Source organism: Salvelinus namaycush, chromosome 18 (assembly GCF_016432855.1).
Source record: "Salvelinus namaycush isolate Seneca chromosome 18, SaNama_1.0, whole genome shotgun sequence".
Taxonomy (NCBI): Eukaryota; Metazoa; Chordata; class Actinopteri; order Salmoniformes; family Salmonidae; genus Salvelinus; species Salvelinus namaycush.
Genome location: NC_052324.1, coordinates 16,787,310 through 16,808,153, shown reverse-complemented (window position 1 = coordinate 16,808,153; position 20,844 = coordinate 16,787,310). Strand labels below are relative to the sequence as shown.

At 46.0% G+C, this 20,844-nt stretch overlaps 1 protein-coding gene across 1 annotated transcript; it reads left to right on the top strand.

Moving 5' to 3' along the window:
* Nucleotides 1–18: 18 nt before the first annotated feature.
* Nucleotides 19–20,236, top strand: pxnb (paxillin b). Its single transcript, XM_039013362.1, has 11 exons — nt 19–213; nt 12,514–12,713; nt 12,803–12,888; nt 13,017–13,156; nt 13,326–13,518; nt 13,763–13,877; nt 17,317–17,472; nt 17,600–17,773; nt 17,885–17,966; nt 18,051–18,199; nt 18,297–20,236. Exons 1-11 carry the CDS (start codon nt 201–203, stop codon nt 18,561–18,563), a joined length of 1,575 nt encoding a protein of 524 aa, XP_038869290.1. The 5' UTR covers nt 19–200; the 3' UTR covers nt 18,564–20,236.
* The last annotated feature ends 608 nt before the right edge of the window (nt 20,237–20,844 follow it).

Sequence of the window (20,844 nt, the reverse complement as noted above, 5' to 3'; positions counted from 1 at the left end):
TTTCATGTCGGGTATTGCGTAGGCTATATAAATGTGCGTCGCGGTGAAGTACACATGCACATCGCAGCTCGGTCCTGTACTGTACTTCACAACCAACTTCAGCAGAGTAAACTATTGAGCTTTTGAAAGGAAACCACGGACGCCGAAAAGTTGTTAAACCTTTACAGGACATTTTCACTGGTGAAGCCAACGCTGGAAGTATGGACGATTTAGGTAAATTTCATACCGTGTCGTTTTCTAATCTCAGCCGTTTTCTATTAAGCATAGCGGAAAGTATGGGTTGAGGAAAAAGTCATGTATTTCAAGGCAGCGGGGATTTCTTCCAAGATCTTGGGATAATCGACGGCCAGAGATTTGTTTTAATATCTGAACTCAACAGGCAGAAAAGTGTAGGCTAAACTACATTCAATAGCTTCGAATTTAACCCCGTTTATCCACTTTTCATGTCAGGTTTTTCATCTTTGAATGGAACAATGGCAATGGTTAACTCTTCAATAAATTCTTTACTTTATTTTAGATAACACTTTGGCATAAGTCTGTCCGATGATGTATCAACATCGTTTGTTTATATAGAAACTAGGTTCCAGCACCACCCATATTAATTGGCTTTACCCTCATAGGCCGCAAAGTTATCCACGTTTTGTTTTTTTACTAAAACGTTCGTCTCATTACAGTTCATGTAGGTGCTTTGAAGTTGTCCAAAGTAACACGGTACACTATAGCCTTTAGGTTCAGTGTTAGTCATGCCATGTTATCCAAACGTTCTAAATGGCGACACCAGCTCCATTTTATTTTTTTATTTTACCTTTATTTAACCAGGTAGGCAAGTTGAGAACAAGTTCTCATTTGCAACTGCGACCTGGCCAAGATAAAGCATAGCAATTCGACACATACAACAACACAGAGTTACACATGGAATAAACAAAACATACAGTCAATAATACAGTAGAAAAATAAGTCTATATACAATGTGAGCAAATGAGGTGAGATAAGGGAGGTAAAGGCAAAAAAAAGGCCATGGTGGCGAGGTAAATACAATATAGCAAGTAAAACACTGGAATGGTAGATTTGCAGTGGAAGAATGTGCAAAGTAGAAATAATGGGGTGCAAAGGAGCAAAATAAATACAGTAGGGGAAGGGGTAGTTGTTTGGGCTAAATTATAGATGGCCTATGTACAGGTGCAGTAATATGTGAGCTGCTCTGGCAGCTGGTGCTTAAAGCTAGTGAGGGAGATAAGTGTTTCCAGCTTCAGAGATTTTTGCAGTTCGTTCCAGTCAGTGGAAGCAGAGAACTGGAAGGAAAGACGACCAAAGGAGGAATTGGCTTTGGGGGTGACCAGTGAGATATACCTGCGCGTGCTACGAGTGGGTGCTGCTATGGTGACCAGTGAGCTGAGATAAGGCGGGGCTTTACCTAGCAGAGACTTGTAGATAACCTGTAGCCAGTGGGTTTGGCGACGAGTAAGAAGCGAGTGCCAACCAACGAGAGTCTACAGGTCGCAATGGTGGGTAGTGTATGGGGCTTTGGTGACAAAACGGATGGTACTGTGATAGACTGCATCCAGTTTGTTGAGTAGAGTGTTGGAGGCTATTTTATAGATGACATTACCGAAGTCAAGGATCGGTAGGATGGTCCGTTTCACGAGGGTATGTTTGGCAGCATGAGTGAAGGATGTTTTGTTGCGATATAGGAAGCCGAGTCTAGAGGTAATTTTGGATTGGAGATGCTTAATGTGAGTCTGGAAGGAGAGTTTATAGTCTAACCAGACACCTAGGTATTTGTAGTTGTCTACGTATTCTAAGTCAGAGCAGTCCAGAGTAGTGATGCTGGACAGGCGAGCAGGTGCGGGCAGTGATTGGTTGAATAGCATGCATTTAGTTTTACTTGTGTTTAAGAGCAGTTGGAGGCCACGGAAGGAGAGTTGTATGGCATTGAAGCTCGTCTGGAGGTTAGTTAACACAGTGTCCGAAGAGGGGCCAGAAGTATACAGAATGGTGTCGTCTGCGTAGAGGTGTATCAGGGAATCATCAGCAGCAAGAGCAACATCATTGATGTATACAGAGAAGAGAGTCGGCCCGAGGATTGAACCCTGTGGCACCCCCATAGAGACTGCCAGAGGTCCGGACAACAGGCCCTCCGATTTAACATATAAGAAACGCATGTGAAATTACATGATAAATAGTGTATGTCTATCCCTTTTTAATTTTTATCATCACGCCCATTGTCGTTTCTTGTGTGTCAAATATGGAAAGAAAAAGTCTGACTTGTTAGAGGCAATGAGGTGTAAGTATATGTTGTGCCTCCTTAACAGGCAGGATGGAAGCTCTCCCAAATGCTGAAATTAGCAGACTTGCTACCTGACTTGCTACCTTTTCATGGCATACCAGAGGTGAAACGAAATAGTTATTATATAATTGTTGGGTGCCTACTTAGATGGTCCATGCTATCAGGGGACCCTGGTTTTGGGAATGATGTCCCAGGGATCCCGACTAGCTGACCTCTTATTTGTAGTGGTAGTCCTTCTGTGGTGGAAGTAGAAGTAGTAGGCCTATTTTATGGGTCTCGTGACCCTTTTGACCCCTGTCCAAAGCCTAATGTTTAGAGTACATACTCAGACATTAGAGTAGCCACCTACAGACCTGGAGTAATATGGGTCTTCAAAAGAATAGAGCACTTTTTCACATGGATATGCACCAGAGATATTTACACAAAGAAACACTTGGAGCCGGCATACCTCAAATAGCCGAACCTGCTATACACCAACCTGCACCGTTCATACTTGCGCACAGATCATATTCCATGGTTACATGCATCAGTGCATTTTAGGCACCAAGTGTCTGGTTGATCATGCTGGCTGATAGGTCACCCCCCAATGCCACCATTTACCCTTCAGTCTATTTTCTGTGACAAGATAGCTGACCAGTCAACTGTTATAGTTCACTGACCCTTGACCTCTGGTACTACACTTAGAACTCAAAAGTCTGTGTGTATATATATATATATATATATATAAAAAAATAGATTTCATCAGGTGGCCAAATCACTAAACCGTCCCAGATTAGAAAGTGTGTTTCCCAGATTAGAAAGTGTGTTATTGAATAAATGCAATTGCTTTCATCTTCATTCACAGGAGGGTGGTGGCATGTAGCCAAGAGGCTAGAGGCAGGCCAGCAACCAAAGCATGACTCTCTCTCCTGTGCTTTCAATTCCTCAGGGTGTGGGCCATCGTCCCAGTTGATTGAACTGATCAAGTGATACACATTTTCATTCTCTCTCTAAGGAAATGGACAATAAAGTAATCTTCATTAAAAAAATTGTCCAGTAGCTATTTGAATTAGCCTATGTTGAGTTTCAGCGATATGTTTTTGGCTTGTTTAAGTAGAGGGATGAGGAGCCATATTTTGAGCTTGGCCTGATCTGAGAATAACTCCAGGGCTCATTAGCTGCTCTGGGCCAGTGAAAGGACTGATTGTTAACTGAGGGAGAGCCTGCCGTCTCACTTAAGTCGGGAAGCCAGGCCTGAGGGAGGGGGAGAGGCTGCTGTGGAATGTCTAACATCATTGTTTGTCAGGGTCGAAGGCCAAATACTCACTGGGTCACGGCTCACCTCCTCCCACTACTCCGTTCCACTGGCCCTGTAAATAAATAGAGGGCTCTTTACAAACAGGTACCCTCAGTTAGTCCTACTACGTCCTTCTAGTAAAACCCTATTCCCTGGTCTCTGCATGGATGACCTACTGCTGCATAACCCAATCATCCCATCCTCTCCTCTCTGCTTGGCTCAGTGTACTAGATATGTCCCCATTTCAAGGGGGGTTCTGTAGTGCCGTGTGAGTAACTAGGTTAGACGAGACCTGTGAACGTTCCAGAGACTCCGACCCATCTCACGCTGCTCTGATCAGGTGGTGGCCAGGCCCAGAGCCATTACTGATGTGGCTGCAGTGCAGCTGAGCCTTCATCCTGATGACTCTTTACCCACACAGTGCCAATCAGTGTCAGATGGCCTATCTTACTGGTGTGTTTGATGTGTGAAGTCACCACTCTCCTCTCTGTGAATTCCTCAGGAGCCTGTGAAATGTAGACTCCGTGCTGGGGGAGCACACAGATTGGCTGACTGACCCAGTGGGCTGAAGCAGCCTTCGGTTATGTTATGAATGGTCATCAGGATAGAGCGCAGTGTGTGGGTGGTGTATAGGTTGGCAGCTGGTCAAGCGGACAACACTATAGGAGAGGCAATGTTGCAATCTGTTGAACAGTGATCCTCTTTGAGGAGATGTGGACTGCATTAGTTGATTACCTTATAGAAAAATGAAAATATTCCCTGGTTCAAGAGAGGACTTGGTGCATGTTAAATGGGGTGATCCTAAATGTTTACGATGTTTGCCAGCCACACTTTAAGTTAGACACATAGCCATCCTTGCAACTTTGGCAGTTGATCCTTAATGAGTTAATGTATTTCAGTGTGTCAGCAGTGAGGAAGTGTTACCAGGGTAGTCATCCCCCCTAGGGACCTGTAGTGTTACTGACTGTATGCATACCACTACAGTGTGTTTGAGTGGGCCTGCTTTCTCTACTAATGGAATGGTCCTCTCTGTAAATTAGTCCAGTCCTTGTGCTCTCAGTGCTCTGTCCACACCCATCCTGTTCTGAGTCTGGGGAGGGGAGCTGCATGGCTGACCTCATCGCTTAGGCAACAGACCCTGCCTCACATCCCGAGGAAACGGAGAGAAAACAATGAGCAGAATCAGCATTCAGGGTTCAGGAAACGCAGCAGGAGATACAGGCTCTGCCACCGCTGTTAAGGATGTGTTTTTGACCAATAAAAGTCAGTCGTTGTCCCCTCTCCCTCGCCTTTATTTCCTAAACTGTTTCCCTCTGTCACTCTGGCCTTGTTTCTTGGCTCTGAGAACAGTGCTGATTATGTTCCTGATGGGTCAGAATAATGGAGCAGGAATCAGTTCGCGCTGGATTCTTCCCACATTACTCAGGCTGGGACACCCCAGGGCATGTTGTTCAAAGAGCTCAGTGTGGCTGTGGCACTCTGCTCTGTGGAGGTCTCAGAGCAGTACATGGAAGTTGGCTGGCTGTTTTTGGAGGTTGGTTGGTGTGATTCAGTGCTGAACATTGAGAAGAGAAACCAAACAGTCAACTCTTGATGTTTTCACACCCCCGCCCCCAACAGACACATACTCTGAATTCACAGTAGCTGCTCGATCTCACATCTATTGGTGTGAGTTTGTCCTCAATGTCTAAGTGTGACTGTCTGTGTCAGAATGGTCTTTAGACTTCCCTGTCGTCTGATTTACTGACTTGTGGGGAAGCGCTTTTATTTTAGTCCAGCACTCTCCTCAGGGAGTATCATCTTTCGGATATGGGGCTGCTTGGGCGGGTATTTTTAGGGTCAGTGGCTTCAAAAGAAACATCACTATCTTGCTTCAAGATCCTTCTGTCTTTCTCTGAAACACCACACCACTCTGTCTCTGCTCCCTTCAGTATGTCTTTAAGCTCACTGTTCCCCCCTACTCTCTCTGTGGTGTAACCCCACCGCCCACTATTCTCCTCTGGTATCTCTCTCTCCACCCCTCTCTGGCCCCAGTCTCTCCTGATTGGTATAAATATCACGTTGGGTAGGCCCGATGGGATAGTGTTTCTTCCTACATGTGGCTCTGGCCAGCTCTGCTCTGTGCCCCCCAGCTATTAACATGTGAGCTGTGAACCCTGGTGGCCCATCACTGTATCCAATGTGTCAGTAGGAAAGATGAACTGGCCAGCCCGGGCTGCCTGCTGCCTGCCCGCCTGGGAAGCATGGCTCCCTGGGCCTGTCATGGGTAATAAAAACATCTCTCTTATCCTGGACTCAAGTATCTTGTACTTTGTTGATCTGGCTCTATTGTTATTGTCTAATTATAGCATAGTACTTTCATTGTTTTTAAACTGACAAATTTATTTATTTTTTCCTCTCTTATCTGATTGAATGATGGTTTCTGTCTGGCCAATCATATCCTGTATTACAAAACATTATACACTGAACAAAAATATAAATGCAACAATTTCAAATATTTTACTGAGTTACAGTTCATATAAGAAAATCAGTCAATTTGAAATAAATTAGGCCCTAAGCTATGGATGTCACATGACTGGGGATCCAGATATGCTTCTGTTGGTCACAGAACCAGTCAGTATCTGGTGTGACCATTTGCCTCATGACACATCTCCTTTGCATAGAGTTGATTGTGGAATGTTATCCCACTCTGCTTCAATGGCTATGCGACGTTACTGGATATTGGTGGGAACTGGAACATGCTGTCATACACGTTGATCCAGAGCATCTCAAACATGCTCAATGGGTGACATGTCGGGTGAGTATGCAGGAAAAACTGGGACATTTCCAGCTTCCAGGAATTGTGTACAGATCCTTGCAACATGGGGCTGTGCATTTCCAGCCTCCAGGAATTGTGTACAGATCCTTGCGACATGGTGCTGTGCATTATCATGCTGAAACATGAGGTGATGGTGGCAGATGAATGGCACAACAATGGGCCTCAGGATCTTGTCGCGGAATCTCTTTGCATTCAAATTGACATCGCCAAAATGCAATTGTGTTCGTTGTTGGGTGGCTTTGTCTGCTCATACCATAACCCCACCTTCACAAAGGGGCACTCTGTTCACAACGTTGACATCAGCAAACCGCTTGCCCACACGAAGCCATACACGCTGTCTGCCATCTGTCTGGAACAATTGAAACCGGGATTCATCTGTGAAGAGCACACTTCTCCAGTGGCCATCGAAGGTGAGCGTTTGACCACTAAAGTCAGTTACGACGCCAAACTGCAGTCAGGTCAAGACCCTGAGGTCAACGAGCATGCAGATGAGCTTCCCGTAAACGGTTTCTGACAGTTTGTGCAGAAACTCTTCGGTTGTGCCAACCCACAGTTTCATCAGCCGGATGTGGAGGTTCTGGCATGGTGTGGTTACACGTGGTCTGCAGTTGCTAGGCTGGTTGGATGTACTGCCAAATTCTCTAAAACGACAGCTTTATAGTAGAGAAATTAAGATTCAATTCTCTGGCAACAGCACTGGTGGACCTTCCTGCAGTCGGCATGCCAATTGCACGCTCTCTCAAAACGTGGCATTGTGTTGTGTGACACAACTGCACAGTTTAGAGTGGCCTTTTATTGTCCCCAGCACAAGGTGCACCTTTGTAATGATCATGCTGTTTAATCCGCTTGTTATGCCAAACCTGGCAGGTGTATGGATTGTCTTGGTGAAGTATAAATGCTCACTAACAGGGATGTAAGCGAATGTATGCAGAACATTTGAGAGAAATAAGCTTTTTGTGCATATGGTACATTTCTGGGATCTTTTATTTTTCAGCTCATGAAACATGGGACTAACACTGCGTTTTATATTTTTGTTCAGTGTATTTTGTTTTGTTTTCATATTTGCTACTTTCATGTAGGTTACATATCACGGTTTTTATAGTACAAATTAGGGTTGCAAAATTCTGGGAACTTTCAATAAATTCCCATTTTTTTTCCCCCCCGAAATCCCGGTTGGAGGTTTCCCGGAGTCAGAAGGGAACAAGCAAGAAATCCAGAATCCTCCAAACAGGATTTATGGAAAACCAGGGAATTTATTCAAAGTTCCTGGAATTTTGCAACCCTAGTACAAATCATCCCTCTTTTGTTCTTGCCCTCCATCACATGCCTCCCCATCTCCTTTGCCACCCTCCTCTGTCTCCCTGGCTGATTTCTCTCTGAGGCAGACAGTGGAATGTGTGGAATGCACCTTCCCGCCCATCAGATAAAGACTGCAGGGTTTTGGTACGGGCAGGAGGAGGGGGGGATACAGACTGCGGCAAGAATATACACGTACACCCACCACCCAAAGAATGCCCATACAGTATGCACACAACACTAGACTGTTGGCTTATGTTTGAACATCATGACTTTATATGAGACCCTTTTGTTGAAAGAATCACGACCGGAATGTATTGCTAATCTATTTAAGTCATTGAAGCTGCAATAAACAAAGTCGGGTGACTTGATCTCTTTTGCTAATGGCCTGCTTAGAATCCCCAAATGGCAGAATGAATGCGTTTCCCATAGAAGTGAGCAGTCTTATAATTGCATTTTTCTCAGAAGTAGTCAGGATTTGCTCTGAAAAGAGTGGACTTTACCCATCTCAAAGATTAATGTGTTACTTGGCTTACAGTACTTAGCTGTATTAAGAAGCAAAGGACCCCCCCCCAAACCAACTCAAGCCACAGCCCCTTTGTCATCAACGTTTCAGACTCAACGCCGCCCTCCACAGGAGGGACAATCAACACAAATGAATGAATTTATTCCAGTGGCATTTCCTCCAGCACACTCCAGTAAACATCTATGTCAATGTAACCCTGGCCTGAAGCACTATACAGGAGTGTATCGCAGCAGACCTTTAGCTATGACTAAATATCCTCCACTCATTGCTCTTAGTTTAATTAACTATCCCTTTACAATGAAGGTGGGTACCAGCTTCTACTAGGTACACCCTTGAGTAGTCCATACATTACCCAAATATCCATTAAAGGCATGATTGAAACACTTAGATTTTGACTGGAATCTCCAACTGATCAGTACCACAGGGGTTGGCCCGGGTCAGATGTAGTAGCAGCAGGGGGGTAATCTAGTCATACTAAGCAGAGAATAGACTAGAGATCCCGGTCTGGCATACTGAGGAACTTGGCGGTGTGTCCATTCCTCTCAAAGTGGGTTGGTAAGGCTGGCCTGCACTGCCATGAGTAAGGTCAATGTTATTCTGTGTACTGTATATCATACCTAGCTGGCTATGTGTGATTTAGTGTTTCAGTAATGACTTTCAGGATTATTTATTATTAAAGGGGAAACCACACCATGTAAGATATTCACAAAAGAATGACCATTTGGAGAGAGGATAGTGATTTTCATTAGGCTTTATTGTAAGAGTGTAAGAGACCTTTGTCGGCACCAGGTGCAGCTCGTTTTGGGCTGGTAGTTATAGTTCAGCACGTTTGCACTGACTTACTTGCTGAGAGTACAGCTTTAAATAGGTTTTGTTCCCATGTGGTTTAACATCTAGCTACTGGTTGGGGTCTCTGGTATAAATGAACAGTGAAGGAAGTACTGTGGAAGGAAGTTGTGGTAGAGAATAGGTTCAAATAAAGTCAAGGCTCTATATAGATTCTTTTATTTTTTACAAGCTAAAAACTTAAGTCGGTTAACAGAAGTAGACAGACACCTAGTTCCTTTTTTCTTTTTTTATGAGAGAAAAAGGAAGCCCCGGGGTGAGTTGGAGGGAGAGGCTTCGAGTAAGGAATTGTAATAATATCCCGTGTCTGTTTCTGGTTTTCCCCTGCCAACACACCCTTAGCAGATGGGACATTAGCTAGTCGTAGTCCTCTCTGTCTCATCTCAGTCCCTCTGTTTTGTATACACAGTTACGCACTCACATACTCTTGGGTCGTCAGGTGGCATATCGGGAGTAATAGTAAGGGGGAATTTTGCCCAGTAAAGATTTAAAATTTGCTCTGAACTATAACTCCCTAACTGTTAATGTCATCTTAGTTTCTTGCATGTGTGTTTTTGCTTTGTTTGACTTAAAGAAGATTTTGTGTGTGTGACCTAAGATGGACTTTTTGACTGTGGTCTTCGGTGCAGTATGTATGATGCCCACTTGAATTTGACTATTGTGGTTCACCTCATGAAGTTGTTGTTGTAAAGTTGGGATCTTAGACTTTCTATTTATCAGATAATGTAGTTGAACCAATTTAATGTTCTCTAGGTTTTACGCTTGTTACTTAAAATAGACTGAGGATTCCCTGTGCCATCATCCCAGTATGTGCAACATTTTAACAGGCTATTCTTAACTGACTGAGGATGGATGGATGGAGTGGGTGATGTCAGGGTCTATTTTGTTCTGGTGTTCTAGGGGACACTAATGCTGTACTGTACACTTGATAACCCTGGAGGAGATATGCTGTCTGTCTCATGCTCACACAAATCTTCTTGGAAAAGAGAAAACAATTATTCTGTTGAAGACAAATGGAACAACGGACAAGCCAAGACCGATAGCCAGGTACTTACTGACAGGAGCTATATATTTTTTAGGGCCCAATAGAAAGATTTGATGGCCGGGGGGAGAGAATGTTAACCAGACATAGTGGGTTTAGAAATGACACTGGGGATTTGTGTGTCTGTGGCGCTATGCTGATGACCTAATCTTAGCTCCTGGTGCAGGACAGGACTACTGTGGAGGGCCCTGGGGAGCGGGCCTTTTTTTGGAATGAGGAGGCTGAGTGACCGGTTGGAATGAGGGACTGACTCATACACTTAGGAATTGTCAGTTTAGACACCCGCCACTTGGTAGACTCCAGCCTGAGAGCACAATAAGCTGGGTGAAGAATGTGTAGGTCTCTACACACATTACTAGTGGTGGTGGGGGGGTGTAAATCGAGACAGTTACATATCGCAATGTAATTTTTTGCACTGTACCTGCACCAAAACTCCATGGAAGTACTTTTACTTCCATGACTGAAACTAATTTTATCATGGCCCTCTTGTCAAAACTCCTGCAACTTATCCAGAACGCTGCAGCCCGCCTGGTTTTCAACCTTCAAGTTTTCCCATGTCACCCTGCTCCGACGCACACTCCACTGGCTTCCAGTTGAAGCTCACATCCACTACAAGACCATGGCGCTTACCTACGGAACAGCAAGAGGAACTGCCCCTCTCTACCTTCAGGCTATGCTCAAACCCTACACCCCAACCCAAGCACACCTCAGGTCTCTTGGCCCTCACACCCCTACGGGAGGGCAGCTCCCGCTCAGCCCAGTCCAAGCTCTTCTCTGTCCTGGCACCCCAATGGTGGAACCAGCTTCCCCTTGAAGCTAGGACAGCGGAGTCCCTGCCCATCTTCCAAAAACATCTGAACCCCTACCTCTTCTAACCGTATCTTAAATAATCCTCCTCCGCACCGTGACTTTTATCTCTGACTCTACTGATGGCTATGCCTGTGATATGTGGTAGCCATCTTAGGATGAATGCACTAACTGTAAGTCACTCTGGATGAGATGTAAATGTCTTGTCCCTCTGCAGCAGACATGCAATGTAAAAAACATTAAACAACTTCCTAATATTGAGTTGCACCCCTTTTGCCCTGAGAACAGCCTCAATTCGTTGGGGCATGGACTCAAGGTGTCGCAAGCGTTCCACAGGGATGCTGGTCCATGTTGACTCCAATGCTTCCCACAGTTATCAAGTTGGCTGGATGTCCTTTGGGTGGTGGACCATTCTTTTTTTTTCTTTCTTTTTTTAAAATAAATTTTATCCCTTTTTCTCCCCAATTTTCGTGGTATCCAATCGCTAGTAATTACTATCTTGTCTCATCGCTACAACTCCCGTACGGGCTCGGGAGAGACGAAGGTCGAAAGCCATGCGTCCTCCGAAGCACAACCCAACCAAGCCGCACTGCTTCTTAACACAGCGCGCCTCCAACCCGGAAGCCAGCCGCACCAATGTGTCGGAGGAAACACCGTGTACCTGGCCCCCTTGGTTAGCGCGCACTGCGCCCGGCCCGCCACAGGAGTCGCTGGAGCGCGATGAGAGGATATCCCTACCGGCCAAACCCTCCCTAACCCGGACGACGCTATGCCAATTGTGCGTCGCCCCACGGACCTCCCGGTCGCGGCCGGCTGCGACAGAGCCTGGGCGCGAACCCAGAGACTCTGGTGGCGCAGTTAGCACTGCGATGCAGTGCCCTAGACCACTGCGCCACCCGGGAGGCCGGTGGACCATTCTTGATACACATGGGAAACTGTTGAGTGTGAAAAACCCAGCAGTGTTGCACTTCTTGACACAAACCAGTGCGCCTGGCATCTACTACCTTAACCAGTTCAAAGGGACTTAAACATTTTTGTCTTTCCTATTCATCCTCTGAATGGCACACATACAGTGTCTCAAGGCTTAAAAATCATTTAACTTGTCTCCACCCCTTCATCTACATTTATTGAAGTAGATTTAATAAGTGACATCAATTAGGGATCATAGCTTTCACCTGGTCAGTGTGTTGTGGAAAGAGCTGGTGTCCTTAATGTTTTGTACACTCAGTATAGTATGCAATATGTTTGGAACATAAAATTGCAATAAAATCACAGTATCGAATCGCAATACATACCGTATTGTGAGGTCTCTGACAATTCCCAGCCCTAAACATTACGTACTTTACATTTTTCACATTCTAACGGAGGCAACATAACTAAATCTGCAAACTATTGACATTCATACTAAGCATAGGAAAAGATGTTGCATCTTGATCTTCTGTGAATGATTGTAAAGAGGGGAAAGAATAGTGTTCGAGTCACGACCCAACGTCTGCCCTCCCCTCGTGATGTCACGATACTGTGGCAGCATTAGGGTTTGTATTTCTGTCAAATATTTATGAGTGTCAGAGCTCTAAACTGTGTCTAACCATGGAAGCATTTCTTACCACCTCAGACGCTTTGTTGGCGGACCTGGAATCCACGACATCCCACATTTCCAAGCGGCCTGTGTTCCTGTCTGAGGAAACCCCCTACTCTTTCCCCACTGGGGGAAACTCCTACCAGGATGTGTCAGTCCCTCCCCCGGTGCCGCCCCCTCCCTCCGCTGAGGCTCTGAATGGCTCTGTGATTGACTCCCTCCACTCCTCCCAACAGGTCAGTCACACATCAGACTCACACTCACGCATATCATTCAGTAAATGGCTTTTCAAGACTGAACTGAGTGACTGTTCTCTTCTCCGCAGTCCTTGGGTTCAGCTCCGAAGAGCTCATGGTCCAGGGACAGTAGCAGCCCACCCCTGTCCCACAATGAAGAGGACCACGTCTACAGGTAGGCAGAAGGGCCATAGGAACAGATCCCTAGGAAGGGACCTCCACTGGGAGACTACTAGACCGTCTGTCACTGTTTGTTTTACACTTTACACACAATTGACACCGTTGTCTCTCTGCCTCTGTCAGTTTCCCCAACAAACAGAAGTCTGCTGACCCATCTGCGGCTGCCATGAGCTCCGCGCTAGGCAGTAACCTGTCAGAGCTAGACCGGCTGCTCCTGGAGCTCAATGCTGTCCAGCAGAACTCTCCCTCTTTCCCCACCACAGGTAGACAGACAGCGAACCACATCCTACATAAATATTCACTAGGTTTTGGTGTTTATATCACCAAAGTGATGCCATCAACTGTGCAACAGGTGGTTTTGTTCTTGCAGTATGTGTTTACTGCATGTTACTGTGATGATGAACGATGTCCCGCTGTCCTCTCTACCCACAGAGGAAACCGCCCCACCCCTGCCATCCTGCAGCATTACCAACTATGTGCAGCAAAATGGGGGCCCCCCTGACATCATGGTGAGCCCTCCCGTTCAGGAGAAGCCCAAACAGAATGGGACCAGGGTGGTGGAGGATGGCCGGCCCACAGTGGAGAGTCTGCTGGATGAGCTGGAGGGTTCTGTACCCAATCACAGGTCAGGATATTGGCAGTTACTCCTACTCAAGAGTCACAGATGGACAAGGATGAGTTTGTCATAACTTTGAATTATAGGATATGTGCTAACTAGCAATGAGATGATGGTAATAATCTACTGTAGGCTGGATTGTGGTGCTCTATCTGATCACATGCAATGATTGTATGAATAATAACTTGTTTCAGGGGGTCCAGGTTGGATTGTGTTTGATCATGTGCTTTGTTTGTGTATTCTGCATCCCCAGCCCCTCTGTTCTTCACAGTGAGTTGGACTCTCCCTCTCAGCAGCAGGCCAGAATCTCAGCATCCTGTGCTACACGCGAGCTAGACGAGCTCATGGCCTCCCTGTCCGACTTCAAGGTGCACAGCAGTGTGTGTGTGTTGACAGGACTTACACTTGTCCTTTTATGAAATAAATCCTTTATTAGATTCCTTAGATTCTATATTTTCTGATCTGATTATTTCTCTTTATCTTCCTGCTCTTGTGGTGTTCTTTTCCGCTCCTGCCTGTCCTGTCCTGTTCTTGGCTCCTTGGGGTCTATGAACCTTTTGATCCCCAGCTGGATCAAGCCGAAATCTCCCCCAGCAGCACTCTGGAGGTCCATCCTCATCCACGTACCCCCTCCTCCCCTGTTGCAGCTGCCCCCTCCCCCCTCCTTCCCTCTCAACCTGCCTGTGACTCCCCTCTCTTCTCACTGCCTGACTGGGAGCTGCACATAGAGGAGGAAGGTGGGGGGGGAGTGTCCTCTCCACATCCCTCATTATCAAGCCCTCCCCCAGCAACTGTAACCTTCCAGAGCCCTCTGTTCTTTGAAGAGAGTGAACCAGAAGCCTTCATCGACGTCTCTGCCACCATGCTGTCCTCTCATCAGAAGTCCTTGGTATTCCTCAACCACTCCAAACCTTCACCTAGCACAGACACCAGTCCTCTCAATGCTGCTAAACCATCACTCACCTCAGCCAGCACCACGCTGGACCAGAACCCCTTAAAATCCCCTAGTCCCTCTCTAGAACGTGGCATAACTCTTCCCTCTGTTACCAAAAGCCCCAGTCCCCTAACTGACATGGATCTAAGTTTATCTACTCCAACTACTACTAAGAGCCTTAGTCCTGTTCCTTTCTCTTACTCCAAGTCCCCTACTCCTCTCACTGCTTCGAAAGCCCCCTCGCCATCTCTGGTCACATATCCCAAGCCCCCCCCTCCCCCAGCTCTCACTAACCCCATGATCTCAAGGAGAGTGCTGGAGCCAGTCCCTGCAGCTGAGCCCTCTCTGGATGAAGCCCTGGATAAGCTGCAGCCGGACACCACCGGAAGTACCCGGGACGGGGCAAGAACCGGGGACGAGGCAAGTACCCATGAAGGGACATTTACCCGGGATGGGTCAGTAATAAGTGGACATGTTGATGGGTATAGGGAGCTCATGGACTGGGCCGATGTGGAGCTGAACATGTGTCTCCAAGATGGACTGGATGGTGGTATGACTCCTAATACAGAGAGACCTTATACAGATGGGAGCATGACCCCGACGACTGAGGCCAGCTGGATGGATGAGTCCCTGGATGGCTCCTCCTGCCCTGGGACTCCTGATGCTTCCCTGGACCTGCCTCTGCTGCAGCATGCCACTGTGGACAGGGTCTCAGCATCTGGACATGTATGGGACTGCCCTCGCCGCCACACTGTTTTGGATCTGCACAAACACATACAGAAACAACAGTCAGGGTTGGGTAGGTTACTTTCTAAATGTAATCTATTAGTTACTACTTACCTATCCAAAATTGTAATCAGTAACGTAATCTGATACTTTTGGATTACTTTGCCCTTAAGAGGCATTAGAAGACAAAGGTTCCATCATAGTCGTCTCCAGGCTTGCTCACGTGGAACAAACTTAAACTAGCACCTTTTTTCAATCCTGACTTGAAAACAGAAAGGTGTCCGTTTTTTTTGCAAACATCCTTTCTAAATTTAAACGTTATCTAGTTTTTAAAAGTATCTGTAATCTAATTACAATATTTTTGCTGATAACGTGACTGATTCGGGTTTTTTTTGTTATCCGATTACATGTAACTAACTACTCCCCAACCCTGGTCAGTGTTAAATGTTATTCATACAATAGCATAACAGATTTCTGCCGTCTCAGAAAGCTGGTTGTTTTGATACCAAAACATCTGTTCTTTTTTTGTTGTTGAGATAATGTCATTACAATCTGCACACTAGGATGTTTGCTGTTACTGCATAGTGGCTAATTGTTCACTGCCTGGCTGTGTCCTTTGTTGGCATGTTATTCTTTTAAACCACACAATTTAATTTGTGACCACATCCTATGACTACCTCACTTGTTGCACCAGTGTGGCATGACACCCCCATCTTGCACAACTATGTTCTGCTAAATGGTCAGGGAGCATATGGGGACTGTGGGAGGTTGGATGGGGTCTGCGCATGTGAGACCACATGAGTGTGACTGACACATTCCTTTGGACGACTTTACCCACTGCTGCTACACACGCGTGAGGAGGTGGCTGCTTTTGTCTTTGAGTGAACTGGAATGGTGCTTGATCTGAATGGACTTCCTCTGAACTGAACCACTCACCTGGCCTGCTGTATTGTAACTGGATCACAGTGGATTCCTGATGCTCGTTCTCCTTCTAGCTTAAATCAGTGATTAGGCGCACCAAGGAGACCTCCAACGTACACCCCATGTACCGAGAGGATCACCCCCGGAGGGGGCGGGTGGGCCCCATCATTGTCAACAAGAGCAGCTCCCAGGACCGCCTCATAGAGGAGCTGCAGGGGAAGCTGGGGATTGGTCGATTGGCTGACCGCCGGCGTAAGCAGCCGGACGATTGGCTCACTGAGGGCATCATCGTCATGTCCAAGCCACAGCGCTTCCGTGGCGACAGGGCCGCGAACGAGGTGGACAAGGTTGGCCTGGATACGATCACAACAGGCTCCCACCATCCCAGATACTATTGCACATTTCTCATTAGTTTTTACTCAAATTTTACTTCACTTTCAGTTCTTTACCTTTCATTTTGTCTTTCTCTCTGGTTGTCCCTGTCTCTTCTTCTCCTCAGATCATTATTCCCCCAGAGTCCCCTCTACCTCAGAGGGTCATTTACCCACCCCAGTCTCCCCCAGCGCCTCGTCACCCTCCTATTATAGAAAAACCCAGTAGACCCCCACCTATGCAGCCGACCCCTGCTCCTCTACCTCCTACGCCTCCCCCCTGCCCCCCTCCTCCACCCCAGCAACCCATCCCTCCCCCACCTATGAAGCAGACCCCTGCCCCTCCTACGCCTCCCCCCTGCCCCCCTCCTCCACCCCAGGAACCCATCCCTCCCCCACCTATGAAGCAGACCCCTGCCCCTCCTACGCCTCCCCCCTGCCCCCCTCCTCCACCCCAGGAACCCATCCCTCCCCCACCTATGAAGCAGACCCCTGCTCCTCTACCTCCCCCACCTCCGCTTGTACAACCTCCATCCCCACCTGTCCCAGTATGGCAGGCCCCTGCCCCCAAGCCAGCGCCCTCTCCACCAGTGCAGCCTGCACCACCACCACCTCCCCCCAAAGTCCTGGTGTCCGTTGGCTGTCAAACCGAATATGACCCAATCTTGCCTCCAATGCAGGCATGGCTCTCTCTACCTTTTCTATTTCTATAACAGAACGCCTTCTCTCTTTCTCACTGCCTTCAGTTTCCTTCATTAAACCCACTGTTTAATTATTTGTACAGATGTATTTTTATGAGAGAATGCACTGTGCTCTGGTGTCCATCCTATCCTCTCACCCTCCATCTTTTGACAGATGGCCCAGGGGAAAGGTGGCCCTGGAGGCCCCCCAACGCAGGTCAACAAGCTGGACAACATGCTCGGCAGCCTGCAGTCTGACCTCCATAAACTGGGTGTGCAGACCGTGGCCAAGGGAGTGTGTGGGGCCTGCTGTAAACCAATCGTGGGACAGGTAAGGGGCTTGGGTGGGCCTGAGATTAAGCCGATGGCCTTTCTAAGATCATGGTCTCTCATTACATTTAATTGCTGAGCTTTGTTGGCATGGTTAATTTACATAAACTGTCGATTTGTGTGTCCAGGTGGTGACTGCCATGGGGCGCACGTGGCACCCGGAGCACTTTGTGTGTACCCACTGTCAGGAGGAGATAGGTTCCAGAAACTTCTTTGAGCGTGACGGGGCGCCCTACTGCGAGAAGGACTACCACAACCTGTTTTCCCCACGCTGCCACTACTGCAACGGACCTATTCTGGATGTAAGTAAATACCATATACTACAAAAATAACTATTACAACTAAGGCAGTGGACAGATAGTGTAGCAATAGCAGCTAGCAGTGAGTTACTGTTCCAATGTTCATGTTTACAGAAAGTTGTGACTGCGTTGGACAGGACATGGCATCCTGAGCACTTCTTCTGTGCTCAGTGTGGATCATTCTTTGGCCCAGAGGGTGAGTTTGACCCATTCTTGGAGCTCACTTGTAATGACCAGTTTTATAGTGAGGTGCAGAACTCATGATCTGTGTCTCTTGAAGGCTTCCATGAGAAGGATGGGAAGGCGTACTGTAGGAAGGACTACTTTGACATGTTTGCGCCTAAATGTGGCGGCTGTGCCCGAGCCATCCTGGAGAACTACATCTCTGCACTGAACTCCCTTTGGCATCCAGAGTGCTTTGTCTGCAGGGTCTGTATTCTGCCTTATTCCCTTTACATAAGGGCATTCATCTTGTTATTAGTCCTGACTCGTGTACTTACTCATTACTCCCTGTTTGTGTATGCAGGAGTGCTTCACCCCATTTGTGAACGGGAGTTTCTTTGAGCATGATGGGCAGCCCTACTGTGAGGTTCACTACCACGAGCGCCGCGGGTCCCTCTGCTCTGGCTGCCAGAAGCCCATTACGGGCCGCTGCATCACAGCCATGGCCAAGAAGTTCCACCCTGAGCACTTTGTTTGTGCCTTCTGCCTCAAGCAGCTCAACAAGGGCACATTCAAGGAGCAGAATGACAAGCCCTACTGCCAGGGCTGCTTTGTGAAACTCTTCAGTTAAGGAGTAGATTGTCTATGCCTGGAGATTTGTGTGTGTATGGGGGAAGTGTCTGTGTAGCTCAGGTAGTGTGTGTGTGCGAGTCAGATTGAGTTTGAGTGTATTTTCTGTACTCTGATGGTGTGCATAGTTCCAGCATTCTTCTATCAGCCCCTGAAGTGTTATGGACATCCATATCAGGTCTAGGCCTGTCTGCTCTCTCTGATGCTCAGACTGTCGTATGATTTCAAGCCCAAATAGTTTTGCTTTTGTAAGGAATATACGTACATGGACTAGTGTTTGAGGTTGCTGCTCACTGGTTGAGTGTGTCTTCTGAAACCATTTGAAAGGTGTCATGTTAGAGGGAGCAGTTGACCTGTTGTGTTTTTTATCATTTGTATTTGTTTTTTCAACTGCTCAAGTAAAGGCCTTGGTGATATTTCTTTCTCTTTTCCTGTCTGAGTAACTGAGAACAGATGGTTAAAATTGTCATTGTAGCATTGACTGGAAATAGGCTGTGGGTCAGTCATTATTTTAGTACTTGTGACGCAGACGGTTGTGTCATCAGACCCCTTTAGCCTTGTGACGCACAATCATTAAAACCCCCAAACAAGCATTTGTTGCCTTTTGATTTTATGTATTTGAACGTTTCTATAAAATGTATGTGAGATTAATTTACAACAAATAATATTTGACTCCCTTTTAATGTTTGGAAAAATAGGAGTCTTATAATACAACAGATGGGTAATATTGTAACTTTGTCACCGCCAATGCCTACCCAGTCCTTTTTAGAGCTTAAACCTTAGCTGGACTGGTTTAGGAGTTGTCTTCTGTTCAGAAAGGGCTCATGCAGTATATAAGAGCATGCCATGATAAACATTAGAATGTATTCTGCATACAGGAGACAGTTACATTTTACTGTGAGAATATTGTGTACATTGAATACAAAGTGCTGGTCAGTTAATATTTTTAATAACCACTCGTTAAGAGAAATCCTCTAAGACATTTCATAGCAGAGATACTTTTAAACGTTTAACATCCTTAAAGTTACTGTGCATTCTATTCCACTTTTTAATTATATAAATAGTGCACAAGGTGAAGCCCTGATGTAAGTACACACAGCTTAAATGCAAACAATACTGTATGCAACTGTAAACATTGTATGGTGAACTCAACAACCCCTTGATTCTATCCAAGTTACGCTTTCAAGGAATATGCCTATTTTTGTGCCAATATATCAATGCAATGTATTTTACACTGGGGAGACCAGCAAGGTAGCCTACTGTTTATAGACTGTGATTCCTGGACTATCTCTTCAGAGCTCTGTCAGTGAATCCACTGGATAATGTGTTGATATTGGTCTGAGTGTAACTCTCTAAAGCTATGGAGGAAATGGCTTATTTAGAGAAGCATGTGAGTTGCATCTACTGTACACCAGCTGGGTTTGTGGGCTTGTAGTTTTATCATGTAATGGTTGCATTACATAATTTTATTGGACCTGTATCTTGTTCAGGGATTTACACCCAGAGCCTTTCTGTTTTTATTTAGAAAATAATTTAGCCATTTTGTCTACACAGAATTATTGTAGAAGGCTATTATTTAATCAAACTTTTTCCCCCCTCCTTTCATTTTAAATGTCACAGTACTGAATACTGATTCAACTCATTTCATATAGGCTATACTCAAATAAAATCTGTTTTTGGTACCAACGTGTGTCTTTGTGATCATGTTTACCTTTCAAGACCCTGTAGCAACTGCTATAGTAATAAATGCTGATAATGTAGTAAATATGCTGAATGCATAACAAATGTTTTTATGCATAATGTGATTATTACATGATGCGTCTTTTTATAATGGTGTAATAACGTAAACCAATAATGTAACACTAAAACCACTTTCTTTAATGGCATTTTTCGGTTCGGCCGGCGCCTAGCCGAACTCTGCTAAACGAACTGAACGAGTTTGCTCGTTTAAAAGACCTTCGTTTGGAAAAACTAGAAAAATAATCTGCAATCGTACCATTTGTCCACCTTGAGATTCTGTAGCCAGCAGTCTGAATGCCTCAATAGTCAAAATGTATCTAATAACTCAAATCGGTCATTAACTTTGACGTTTTTGCCAAGGGGACAATAGTCGCGCAATTTTACATTACGATGTTTGGTGCAGTATTAAGCAAGTAAAAAAAAAAAAAAACTTAATTGAAGGATCCCTACTGTTGACCAATCACCGACGAAGGGGCGCAGACTTCAGCTTGCCCCGAGGGGAAAAATGTCGTGTGCACAATCAGCCCCCCAAAAAACATTGC

Coding starts and splice junctions, on each gene's coding strand:
- pxnb (XM_039013362.1), top strand. Junction 12,714..12,802: donor CCCTCCACTCCTCCCAACAG/GTCAGTCACACA, acceptor TCTTCTCCGCAG/TCCTTGGGTTCAGCTCCGAA. Junction 18,200..18,296: donor CAGAGTGCTTTGTCTGCAGG/GTCTGTATTCTG, acceptor TTGTGTATGCAG/GAGTGCTTCACCCCATTTGT.